We start from the raw sequence: 13,462 nt of genomic DNA on the forward strand, positions 1-13,462 counted from the left end.
GACCTTGATTTTTGCTATTTTATGCAGCTGGGTTGAACAAACATAACGAACATAAACAAGTGCTGATGGTGTTAATGTTCTGGACACTGATCATAGTTGACATGAAATTGAAAAGTTGACGTGAAGTCGTGACATGTATGCTCCATTCTAGCTATTTTGAACACAATTCTGCAGCATTTTGCTAATGTATTTTGTAATTATTGTGCATGCATGTAGCATTTATAACCTTATTTCAGACCACATGGAATTACTTTTGAAAATACATGTGTCACACCTTCATTTCAAATTATGCAGTGAGGCAAAAATGTGATTAAACATGTAAAATAAAAAAGGAAAGTCGCAGTGAACAGTACCATGACATTTTTGCCTTAACATTAAACCATCAAAAGGCATTTTATGCATCAATCAACTATTTTATCCAATGTCATTGGTTGATGACATGCTGTTGAGAATAGTGCAGCTCCTCACACGGAAATATAAAACGACTTGTTAAGCTAGTATTTCCAGTTTTAACAAACGCATAACCAGCTTAAAGAGTATTACATTCAAAACCTTAATAAAAACAACTATATTTGCTAGCATCATCAGCGGTGACCTTACCTATAAAATATACCCATTTTACATACTGAATCCGACAAATCCCTGTCATTTTGACATAATGCGAGTGCGACACACAAATACATTTCTATAAAAATATCACACGAGTAGCTAACTTTGTACAATATCCCATAAATATCATTCTTATTAAGAAAATGTGCAAGACAAAAGAATATTTCATTGTACTCTTGGTTAGTGCATTCCTTGAAGCCACAAAACAAACCTTGAAAAGCTCCTGCTCTATCTATATCAAATCTCTCTTCCATTAATTCCCTGAATAAGGCTTGTCTTCTTTCTGATGATGACTGACTATGGTATACATATGAAGATGTTGTAATAGTTGTGAAAATGCTTCGTTGCAAACAACATTGTGTTGCAACACAGACTCTGTCTGTATGGAGGTCAGCATCAGTTGCACAACCCACGTTGTGAATCAGAGAACATTCAAGAGGATCATAGAGAGGATTCTCCTTTGTTCAATCTTCAATAAGGCATTATCGCTTAAAATAAATATTCTTTGTTGGGTCATAAATATATATATTCATATCATTCATATACATTCCATCATTCAGTGGGGATTTGTCATGCAGGGGGTTGATGGGAAATGTAGTCCTAGCACTGATAAAGCAAGCAGGAGGTTGGGAGTCTAAAAGCAAAGTTTCAGTGTCATGCAGGATTTTGGAAATTCTCCCATCTCACTCAGAAGCGGAAACAGTCATTAGCTTCGTCTGGGCAGTCAAAGTTGATTCCTTCACACAAGGAGTCCTCAAAAAAAAAGTGAGAGAGATAGAGATAAAGTTAAACTTCAATATAAGGAGTATCAGTATCGTTAAGTATCAAATTCTATAATATTTATCAAAAATACTGTCACTGCCTTCAGAAAATATATAGGCCCCTTTAGATTTCAATTTAAAAGACAATTCAAACTACTTTTTTTTTATAAAGAAAAAAAGAAAAAAAACTCATGCTTATCCTGGATCTATATGCTTGCAGTGTATTACTATTTGACTTGGTGTAATAACTTGTTTAAGCATTTGAAAAGGTAAACAGAATTCTCTACAAAGAAAGACATGTCACAACACAGGACAACCTGATTCTGCTGCGTTCTGAACAGTTACATAATTCAAGTCATAACAAACACACATATAAAAACATGATTGTGATCGAATCTTCCAACATAAATGCAGGTTATAAGAAAGCTGGCAGAAAAGACAACCAAGAATCAACATACGGTACGTTTGTGACATCACACATATCGATTAAATATACTCACAGATGACTGCCAACCACACGAGACTGTGAGAACAGAGAGAGAAGGATGAAGGATGAAGGGGGAAGAGGAGAGACAAATATGGAGAAGACAACTGAAGCGCATGGACAAATTCGCATGTTCAGAGTAAAACTTGGACAAGGAATATTGATTCCTCAGGCACAACATCAGTTTTCAACCAAAAATGAAAATTAGGTCATCATTTACTAACCCTCATGTCATTCCAAACCCATAAGACTTTTGTTTTTCTGCATGAAATAAAACATGTTGCTCTGCTCGCTTCCATACAATGAAAGCTAATGAGTAAGAATCTATTAAGCATGGTAATTTCACAAGCAAATAGAACTTGAGAAGCCAAGAATTAGGATAGGAAGTTTCTGTAATACAGCCTCAAATATTTTGTGAAATGTGAATATGCCTACTGTATGATTTTAAAATGACTTTTTACTCATTTTTGGTCACCATTCACTTTCATTGTGTGGAAAAGAGCAGCTAAAATTCTTATACATTTTTTATGTTCCACAGAAAAGAAAAATCTTTGTTGAGAAAGGATGAGTAAATGATGACAATTTTCATTTTTGGGGAAACTATTCCTGTAAGCACATTAAATATATTGGCAACAAGTGACTGATTTTCTTAAGGAAAAATAATTGTTGTAATTGTAAATATTGTAACATATTATAAATATGTTGTTGTTGTATATATGTCGGATAATGACACATTAGAACTGTTAGCTGGTAAGTTATGGATATTGTATGGCCTGTGGCATGTACCCATACAGCAAAACAAAAAAAGAAGCTCAAGCTGAACAAGGAGTTAAGAACATGCTCTTACATAAAAAACAAGGAACAAAATAGAGGAGACTGCCAAACTGAAATGGTTTCATGCATTTAGCACAAACAGTACTGGGTGTGACATTCACAGGTGATTCAGAACACCAGGGTGAGGGTGGGTTCATGTCAGGACATCACTGGGTCAATCGAGTCCATTTAATATCCCAGGGCTTCAGATTCTGACACTAACTTGGCTTTGCTGAAGCAGCAGCGCCCCGTCTGGTGTGTCAGGGAAGTGCAGGGCGGTGGGGGAGGGGGTGAGGGGCAGCCAGGACCGGTTGCCAGCGCTGTAGAGACGGGGCCGCTTAACCTGGTCATGACTGGAAAGTGGGGTGTAACTATTCCGCCTTAGCAGCAGAGGGGCAGAGTCTCGTCTGACTTTCCCCTGGTTTGAGATGGGAGAGACTGGCTGGGTTAAAAAGAGAGACCGCCTACACCAGGGGTGTCCAATCCTGCTCCTGGAGGGCCACTGTCCTGAAGAGCTCAGCTCCAACCCCAATTAAACACACCCAAGTCTTCCTAGGTATACTAGAAACTTCCAGGCAGGTGTGTTGAGGCAAGTTGGAGCTAAACTCTGCGGGACAGCGTCCCTCCAGGCCCGAGTTTGGACATCGCTGGCCTACACATATAGCTCATCTTTAAAGACCTTTAGCACACATCTCAATAGCGAACAGGACACATCAGTCTTCAGTCTCCACAGCTCCAAGTATTCCCAAAGATAATCCACATTAATCAATCAATATATACAGACTAAAAAGTATGATAAATTACTTCAGGTTAACATTCTAAAACATCAGCACAATGTCGTTCAATGGAGCGTTCAACACATGGATAAGCATAACTCACAACACAAACGCAGAGTTACATTACAACCACAGGCTGCTGAGACATCATAACTGTGATTTACACACAAAACTCTAGGCTATATTACATCTGTACAAATATTGTAAATCATCAACATATACAGGGGACGGTTGATCCTCACTCTGATGAGGTGAATAAGCAAAAGAGGAAGAAGATTTTTAATCAAACCATTTGACTGACAGTTTTGATTAAACAACAGAACATAGCTTAAAGAGTGTTATGGGTTAACAATTAACCATAGACAACAACTTTGACCCATCATTCAGTTAAAAATAACAAAAAATACATTTACAGTGATGCCCTTAGAATCATTGTCATTTTAGTATTCATATTTTGAATCAACTTTTTTAATTTATACTTTCAGTTTTCAATTTGATTTTTAGTTTAAGTAATTTTGCCATGTGCTTTTGTCATTTTAATAGTTTATAGATAATATTTATATTTTAATAATGTTTTAGTTCAAATTATAATTTAAGTTTTCCATCTGATATTTATATGATATTTTATTTAATTACAGGTTTTTTTTTTTTTTAAACGAAAACCATTTGAATCATTTTACACTGTTTAGAGTAGAAGTCTATGAGGCAAGGCATACATGGTTTAAAAACAAATGTGTCGTTAAAGAACTTGCATCAGTTTTTGAGCTGTAAAGTTGCAGTAGAAGTGGGACTATTGTTCCAGGAGGATGAATTAGTCAATTTGTTTAAAATGAGTCAAAATTATTTCCTGTGGTAATTGACAGCACATCACAGATGCTGTGGATAGAAAAATGCTTTAACCAACATTATCTAAGAAAAACAAGCATCACAGACGGCAAACATGCAGTGATGAAATTGTAATTCCCAATCAATAGAAAGCCTATAAGATTTCCAAGGCTGTACCATAAGAAACATAGCATGCTTAAGTAGAAACATAAGTTTCTAAAACATTTAAAATCTGAGAGATAAATGTGGCCCCAATTATTTTAAAATGAATATTTAATTACCTCCATTAATATTTCATACTGAAAGAGAGAACACCACAGAGACAGATGTGGACTCACCAGTGGTCGGTCCCTATGTGTATTCACTGCCTCCACATTCAGATAAAACATTTCCACTTTGCAACCTAAAACATAATTCAAAATCGTTTGTGAACAGAATTTCCATGTGTGTGTTTGCAAAAGTGAGGAAACAACTGTCCAACCCACCATAGGCAACAGGAGTGAGCTTCATGACTGTGTGAAGGGGACATTTCAAATAGGGGAGATCATCTGAGACAAAATATAAAAAAAGGTTTCAGTTGATGTACATTTCTGTGATGTATTGATCACTGTTGTTGCATATTATGATATATATGGTCTTGAATATATATATATATATATGGTATTATTGAAATAATATCGTCTTGTTGAAATTGTGGTTTAAGGTGAGATAAAAATATAACCATATATATATATATATACAGTTGCAAAGATTAGGCAGTTTTTTTTTAAGTTTTAGCATTCTTTTCAAAATGCAAATGCATCTTGCCTGCACTCTTGTCCAAGAAATAAGCTAGTAGGCAGCGCATAACCGCCTGATGGCAGACGACTAGTACATTGCCTTGTCTCTCAAGCTCCATAATCACAGGTTCCAGTCGCTGAACCAGGTCCATATATGACTACAAGAAAAGAGAGCATTTTGAAACACTCTGAAATACTTTTGAAATATGTCTCAGAGAGACATAATCTGAAGAACTTTAACAAAGTGAGTAGTTCATGACATGCTGTACCTCCCCTCCTGGATATCTGTAGTGGTATTTGTCCTGATCCCTTAAGGCAAACTCTTCTGGGAATGTGTTCTGGATCATTTCATAGGTCATCTCCTCACATACACCCTGTTTCAGAGCAAAAATTGCTGATGAATGAACATACAATACATCTAAACTGCATGTAATCTCCACTGGGACCTGGGCATACTAACGGCATCTATCTCATTGAGGATTTTCCACTGCTCATAGGGAACTCCCAGCTCCTCAGCCGTCTGGATGGTTCTCCTTAACTGGCTGGTCCAAACCTTCAAGTCAGAGAGCTTAATATGCTCCTTAATGAACCCACGCAGGGCACTGGCAAACTACACGCAAAGGAGAGAGAAAGTCAAGCATCTTCTGATGAATAACCACTATAAAGGCAGCAATGAATGAGTTCAGACCTGTCTCCCCCGGGAGGAGAGTTCAGCGTCTCCTCCGATGCGGCCCTGGACGTTGTGCTCGCTTTCTCCGTGCCTGCAGAGGTAGATGGAGTGCGAGTGTACGTGGATGTTCATGAGGTAGTAGACAATCTTGCTCTGGATGTAGTCCTGAACACGGTTTACCAGGAACCGGCGGCCCACGTTCATCACCTTGATGAAGGACAGGTCTCTGGAGAAAAAAAAAAAAAAAAGAGTACATTTTAAGTTTGTCTTTTCCTGTTCATAACGTTCAAAGTGCCCCTGTTATGCTTTTTTGGATATTACCTTCCATTTAGTGTGTAATACAGCTGTTTGTGAATGTAAAAGGTCTGCAAAGTTTCAAAGATCAAAGTGCATGATAAATGGAGTTATTGTTTCCCAAACGAAAGAACCAATTCTGAACTGCCTGGAATGAGTCGTCAGTAACTCCAGTCTTATTCCTGCACAAACCTATGTAGGTTTGTAACAAATTTGCATACTTCCAGCCTATGGTCTTCATTGGCTGCCCACAAACAACATCTACTTGACCTAGAGGAGACCTGGAGGAGTTTGGTTTGTGTTTTCGACATGTCGAGAAGACGCTGTTTTCTGCTATGCGAAAGCAAATCCACTTTGCATGCACTTCCAAAGGATGAGGACTTGTATTGATACGGTCAAGCCGACGCTATTGTTACTGTTCGTATCACTGTGTGTACAAGTGCTGTGGAAGCCTCCGGAAAATTCAGATATGGTAATGGACATTTCGTTTTCGACATGCGCTGTAAGCTGTAGACCAATCACAACAGACTGGGCCATCTGACAATCAGAGCAGAGTAGGCTCTCGGAAAGGAGAAGTTTTATAGAGACAGAAACCTTTATCAAACTATTTTAGACACTGTGAGAAAAGAGGTGATGCTGCAATGTATATTATGAGAAAATTACAGTATTTTTTGACCTTGGATGCATGTAAACCTATTGTAGGAGACCTCCAAAAACAAAAGTAGGAACCTTTAAAATAGCGAAATTGTGGCAATTTGAAGGAAAAATAGAAGATTTATTCCAAAGAAAATGTATGTACATTCAGATATGCAAAAATAATGTTTGATTTTTGAATCATTCTTACTTCTCATATTCATCAGGATCTAGTGGTTGGTAAGTGACTTTATAACATTCGATGCGTTTCAGGAAATCATCCATGACTCTCTCTCTGTGTCTTTCTGGATAATCTGGACTTGAAACCTTGACTTCCTGAAGATACAAAAGGCACATAAGAGACAACTGTTGAAAAGATAATGAACAGTAATACTGCTATGTTGCTGTAATCATTATACCATCAGTTTAATGAAGTGCAAACCAAACATCACAACATACCAGGATGTTTGCAGCAATAACCTCTGGATCATCACATACTGACTCCACAAAAAACACCTGCAAACGTAAACACACAGAAATAGGAAAATGATAATCACATATCACTTCCACACAAAGATAACTCATCTTATGAACGTTTAAATTGCACATTTGGCTACCTTGAATGCATTTTCCTGTACAAAATTTAATATAAGATCACGCCTCTCCCGGGTTGTGTTTGTGGCATCAAATACCTAAAATAAAAAAATAAAAAAGAATGAGGACAATGTCACATAATTATCTATGTATTAATCAAATATATATATATATATATATATATATATAATCTGAATCTTATTATTAGGCTATTCTTAAAATTAATAACATTCCACACTACATTAAAGTAAATAATTGATGTGAACACAGAAAAAGGTAAAACCTTACAGCTATTTGTCCACCTTCCTCATTAAAGTAGGCCTTGACATCTTGCAGGGCCACCAAGGCAAATTGTCTGTTTGGGATGCAAATATAACCATATATATATATATATATTTTTTAATTCAGCAGTTCTCAGGAAAAACACAAACAATCCTGTCAGAAATGCACTGATGTAACCTTCAGGAAATGTCTTAATCCTTCTGCCATCATATTAGTCTAACAGGCTTACTTTAGTCACATTAGTTTCTTGGTTTACTGAAAACATATACATTATTATTACATATACACTATAAACAATATTGTGAACTTTTCTACACAAGACATTGTATGAAAGTAAACTTCTCTTTTCATGTTCCACAGAAGAAAGAAAGTCTAACAGGTTTGGAACAACATGAGGGTGAGTAAACAATGACAGAACTTTCATTTGTGGGGGGAACTCTTCCATTAAATCACACACAAAAGATATAATCCTACTTCCGTATCTTCATGGCTTCCTCATTGTCATGTCTGAAGAAATCATATGACTTGTATGCTTTAACTGCTTCCCTCCGGTACACACCAAGGTTAAACACTGCACAATAAACCAATAAACAAGGAATGACGGTTAATCTCTACATTGTCACATTCTTGATCAGTTTTTGCACAACTGTAATGCATCATGGTGATATCACTCTGTATGTAAAGATGTAAAGTAAGTTACAGTGACTAAAACACTTGTATTGTGGGTCATGATGCACTCAAGAGAGATTGAGTTGAAAGAAGCCATTTTATGCCTTATGTCTTGGTTTTGTTTTTGGGGTCTACTAGAATAGGTCTTCATGATTGAATGTTCAAAAAACACATTATTTTTTATATATATTACATTGTTGCAGAACCTCTCTTCCCAGTCTGTCATTAACGCTGTTTATTTCCTGTCTCTATGAAGCCCTCCTACCAAAAAGCACAATGTGCTCTGATTGGTCGGCTGGACCACAAGTTTGTTGTGATGGGTCAACCGCTTCGAGTGTGTTTCGGAAATGTCACGCCCCTTAACATAACAGCAAGTTTCAGCTTCTCAGGTGTAAGCACTAACTTGAGGCTGATTCACTTGGGCTGAATGCTAAATCGTATACTTCCCTACTATATAGTAGGCGAAAAAACAGTATGTGACAGAATAGTATGTCCGAATTCACAATACTCATAAAAGAGTAGGCAAAAAGTACGTGGATGACCTACTTCTTCCGACGAGATTCTTAAGTGTGCATACGATGGACACTTTACTATCCCACAAGGCCACGGGAGTGAATTTGTGAATGGCAATGAAGGGACGTAACTGACACTGGTAGGTCACATGATAATGACAACATGGCGAATGTAGTATGTCCAGATTACATTCATACTACACCAGACATACTATATAAAACATACTTTTTAGCGGTCGTGAAGTAATTACTCAAGAGATTGTGATTTTGGACGCAGCCCTGTTATTAAAGCAACTCTACCAGGCCTCGCCCTTTTTTGCGTATGCCTTGGATGGGAATTATTTAAATGAGGGATAAATTGTGATGTGTTCGCTCCCAGAAGGAACCTCAAGACTACAATCGAGGTGTTTCAGGGAGGTCAGAATCATTGCTTACTGATCTGAGAATAACTCCCTTTGCAGTGACTTTGTGCTTTGTAACTTTTCAGACCTTATTCATGCTCAAACAGCAACATTACACACTAAAGAAAGTTTAAAATGTAAAAAAACCACATAATAGGTCCTCTTTAAATGTGTTGGTTGCCAATGCAAGTTAAAATGTAACCTCTTAATAGACTATTGATAGAAATGATCAGCTGAGAGCTAAATGGAGCATTTAAAATAGGAGACAGATGATATTTATAGTGAGTGTCATTTGACATGTCGCAACTGTCTAAATCCAGCTGCCCGCTCACCCTTTGTGGGAACTCCTATCCAGTTGAGGTAGCGTGTGAGCTTCTTCGACATGTATGTTTTGCCTCTGGCAGGGAGGCCGATCATGACAATTAACGTGGGGGAGTTTGTCATGTAAGACGCCCATGCTGTGGTCAGACAAAAAACAGACAGACGTTGTCAACAGCACATCATGGACTGGAGGAAGTTATGGTCTCCAGTACTATCAATTATAATCTGCCAAATATAAAATACTAAAATTTCACATACCAACACCAACTGCATCTGCACCAAAAATTACATAAAATCAAACAACACAATTACTTTATGCCTGATGCATGTCAGAATGTATGAGTTTATGTTTGCACGTTTGTGGTTTATGGTACTTTCCTAGCCTGGGAAAACCCAGACAACTTCCGGCAAATTTAGATTTGCTCTGAAAGTTAGTCTGGCAAAGAGCTCATTCAAGCCCATTTCCAATCCGTCGAAATCGCGGCACCAATCAGAAACGTTGGGGCGGGCTTTACACGATGAAGACAGCGCTGGGATTTTGAAGCAGATTTTGTAGCCTACATTACAAAGATGGATGCCGTCGTCGAACATCACTCGTTCGAATCAGCTAACGCGTCTGTTTTAAGCGATTTGAACGTTTCCTTTTAGTTAAAACCGAGCAAAGAACAACACTCGGAGACATTTCTCCGCCGCTCTGCATACGTCATCTCCTTCATCGCTCTGATTGGTTTTAGGTCTATCCGCGACGTCCGTTGGTGACGCCCCTCTGGAAATGATTTGTCTATGACGCTTTGCCAGACCATAACTCAGTTACAACTGAGAATGGTCTGGTTTTAACCAGGCTAGTACTTTCCACTACTTCAGTACAAAATAAGACCTGAAACTCTGAGACTTTTGACACCTTGTATCAAGGTCGTAATTTGTTTCTTATGATCACCAAGACTGTTTTTATTATTATTAAATATACAGTAAAAACAATAATATCGTAAAATAATATTACAATTTGAATTAGCTGTTTTCTATTTTAATAAGTTATTTAAAATGTAACTTATTCCTGTGATGGCAAAGCTGAATTTTCAGCATCATTACTCCAGTCTTCAGTGTCACATGATCCTTCAGAAATCATTTTAATATGCTGATTTGCTGCTCAAGAAACATTTCTTATTACCAATGTTGAAAACAGTTTTGCTGCTTAATATTTTTGTGGAAACAGATTACATTTTCCAAAATTATTTGGTGAATAGAAAGTTCAATAGAACAGCAATTATTGGAAATATAAATCTTTTGTAACATTTTAAATGTCTTTACCGTCACATAAAGACATTTAAAAAGAATTTTTTTTGGAGCATTACATTTCTTTCTAGACCATTGTTAAACAAACAGACATCTGCCTAGATCTTCTGCCAAGATCTAGGTATGTTTTTTTCTTTCTCAAAGGATAAAAAAAAGAATACCACATGCAAATTAAATCCCTGGATTTTTTGTTTAATAATGAACATATTAGGTATGAAGAAAACATTACCAGTGTTGGGGAAAGTTACTTTTAAAAGTAATGCATTACAATATTGCATTACTCCCCAAAAAAGTAACTAATTCCGTTACTTAGTTACTTTTTATGAAAAGTAATGTGTAAAGACATTGTGTTACATTACTTTTGCGTTACTTTTTCTCACCTAGGCTGGGCTTGCTTGTTTGTTTTTTAATAACAAAAAAGTTATATTTTTGGCAAATGTTAAAGGTGCATTGTGTAATATTTAGGAGGATCTGTTGACAGAAATGCAATATCATATACATAAATATGTTTTCAGTGGTGTATAAAGACCTTACTTAATGAACCGTTATGTTTTTATTACCTTAGAATGAGCCACTTCTATCTACATACACCGCGGGTCCCCTTACATTGAAATGTGCCGACATGTTTCTACAGTGGTCCTAAACGGACAAACACGTTTCGTTACTATGTTGTTCTTCGTGCAAGGAAGCTATTACACAAATAGCTTCCGAATAAAACACTGACACAATGAAGAAAAAGTAACAATTAATATTCGCAATAACATATCGTTTTACTGAATAATAAAGTAAACAAAATTTCTTAATTTATCTTTGTAGAAAAACCTCATTGCTGAACTTGGCTACTCTCTGCTGTCTCTGACGACGACATCTTTTCCTGTCGGCCACCGTAACTTTTGTTGGTTGCAATTTGCAACCTCACCACTCGATGCCGCTAAAAATCACATACTGCACCTTTAAGGCCCTTGGCTTTCACACCAAAAGTGTGCCTCAGGCTGAAGGAAATGCCTAGTTACGCCTGTACAGTAGAGGGCGCCGCTCAAACAAACCTTTCAGCTGTGCTGCCATTCTGGAACAATGGGATACAGGAGAAGGAAGTTCAACACTCTTATTTCTAACTCTAATATAAAGTAATTTTTGCTTATTAGTATGGTTGAATTAGATCATTGAAGGTCAGCAGCAAAGACATTGGTTAATAAAGTGAGATTAAATAAATAAAGTATATTTGTGTAATTTATTTAATATAGTTAATTACAAAAGTTCTGCATTTTACTGTTTTTATTCGTTTTGATGAATATTGAATGTTTTGTGCAAGTTCTACAAGTATGGATGTTAATTCAGTCTAGAACTTAAATAACCATCATGCTTCCACAGCGCACACACCACCTCCTCAATTTATTTCTCTCAACATGGGGACAGTAGAGAGCTGTTAGTCAATAAATGTGAAAGTAACTAGAGTTACTTATTTGAAAAAGTAACTTCGTTACTTTTTCAATTTACAACAAAATATCGAAGTACTTTACTAGTTACATGAAAAAGTAATCTGATTATGTAACTCAAGTTACTTGTAATGAGTTACCCCCAACAATGAACATGACCTCATGTCAGCAATTTGATGACTGGGAAAAGAAACCTAAACAAATGTGCCTCTACCTTGATCTGCAATTTGAAACCAGCATAACAGAGAATGCATATCTAAATAAAGGGAAGCACATTTCTAATCTAGACCGACAGTGAACTTCTGTTTTGCAGCCTCAGTGACAGCTGGCACTATAAGAAGGGCAACTGTGATATGATTCATGCCGTCGATTACATTTAACGTTACTGGGCCAGGGACAAAACAGTTATGTGGCCTGTGGGAAACATTCTCATCAGCTGAAAAGTACCTCAAACCATACTAAAACAGACCAGCCTAACCATCTGACCACCTTAAGCTGGTTTAAACTGGGATTCAAAACAACATCTTGTGGAATGTGAAAGCATGTTCATGTTGTGTAACATAACTTACAGCATTTCTTCTCTTGGCCTCTGGGCTCTGATTTCTTGGGTTCAGCAGAACTGGTTGAACCAGCCTCCTGCTGCAGCCACGCAGACATACTGAATCTGACAGACTTAATCACTCGCTCGCTCTTCCTACTGTAAAAACACAGTGCACCTGCAGAGAGAAGAGGAAAAAAATGCGAAATAAAGACACTATACGCAACCTACGTTAGTGAAAACGACGATATGGGTTTATTAAAATGAAAATTGAAAACATTTCCCCTATACAATTATGCTCTACTCATTGACATGCATCTTTTATTCTCGCCACATCGTCATTTTCTCAGTCATCCGCAGCGCAGTAACAACAAATGTCGCGTACGTCACAACAGAGAAGAGGATGCTGAGGACACCATGTTACGTCATAACCGTAAACAGAGGGTTTGACAACAATCAGTCACTGATGGTCTAATCCACACGTTTATAACACCGTAGAATCAATATATTAAACAGACACATTAAAGCACTATGACTAAAACGTGACACGTAAAACGTGAGACCTTACTGCGTCCTAATAAGTTAGTCACCCCTTCAACCCCGGGGTCCGTATTTTATCCTGTATCCGCCGGTCCGACCGGCAGGTTCAATGTCTTTGCTCAGGCCGCAGGGTGTCTTTGCCTCCCAGCCGGTTTTGCACTTGATAACCTTCCATGGCAACCAGCGCCAAGCGCGTGAGTGAAGGTGTGTCTCTACGTCACCTTTTACTTAC

The 13,462-nt window shown here is 37.4% G+C and overlaps 1 protein-coding gene across 4 annotated transcripts; it reads right to left on the reverse strand.

The window, feature by feature from the left end:
- Positions 1-1,036: 1,036 nt before the first annotated feature.
- On the reverse strand, positions 1,037-13,415 carry pfkfb2b (6-phosphofructo-2-kinase/fructose-2,6-biphosphatase 2b). Of its 4 annotated transcripts, XM_056240790.1 has the most exons (17): positions 13,254-13,415; positions 12,722-12,868; positions 9,435-9,560; positions 7,995-8,091; positions 7,527-7,593; positions 7,262-7,336; positions 7,104-7,160; positions 6,856-6,980; positions 5,736-5,943; positions 5,508-5,657; positions 5,317-5,421; positions 5,076-5,205; positions 4,754-4,816; positions 4,607-4,671; positions 2,891-3,085; positions 1,871-1,893; positions 1,037-1,362 (listed from the first exon to the last, which is right to left on the reverse strand). In XM_056240790.1, exons 2-17 carry the CDS (start codon positions 12,807-12,809, stop codon positions 1,293-1,295), a joined length of 1,644 nt encoding a protein of 547 aa, XP_056096765.1. In that variant the 5' UTR covers positions 12,810-12,868; positions 13,254-13,415; the 3' UTR covers positions 1,037-1,292. The 4 variants fall into 4 exon arrangements, with proteins under 4 accessions (XP_056096765.1, XP_056096767.1, XP_056096766.1 ...); XM_056240792.1 differs by lacking the exon at positions 2,891-3,085 and having other exon boundaries at positions 13,259-13,414; XM_056240791.1 differs by lacking the exon at positions 1,871-1,893 and having other exon boundaries at positions 13,259-13,414.
- Positions 13,416-13,462: the final 47 nt, after the last annotated feature.

The sequence above is a fragment of the Rhinichthys klamathensis genome, unplaced genomic scaffold (genome assembly GCF_029890125.1).
Source record: "Rhinichthys klamathensis goyatoka isolate OS25496 unplaced genomic scaffold, OSU_Roscu_1.1 h1tg000613l_1, whole genome shotgun sequence".
Classification (NCBI taxonomy): domain Eukaryota; kingdom Metazoa; phylum Chordata; class Actinopteri; order Cypriniformes; family Leuciscidae; genus Rhinichthys; species Rhinichthys klamathensis.

Coding starts and splice junctions, on each gene's coding strand:
- pfkfb2b (XM_056240790.1), bottom strand. CDS start 12,809: ATGTCTGCGTGGCTGCAGCAGGAGGCTGGTTCAACCAGTTCTGCTGAA. Junction 7,337..7,526: donor AGGAAGGTGGACAAATAGCT/GTAAGGTTTTAC, acceptor TTTTTATTTTAG/GTATTTGATGCCACAAACAC. Junction 1,894..2,890: donor TGCTGCTTCAGCAAAGCCAA/GTTAGTGTCAGA, acceptor CTGTTCTCACAG/TCTCGTGTGGTTGGCAGTCA.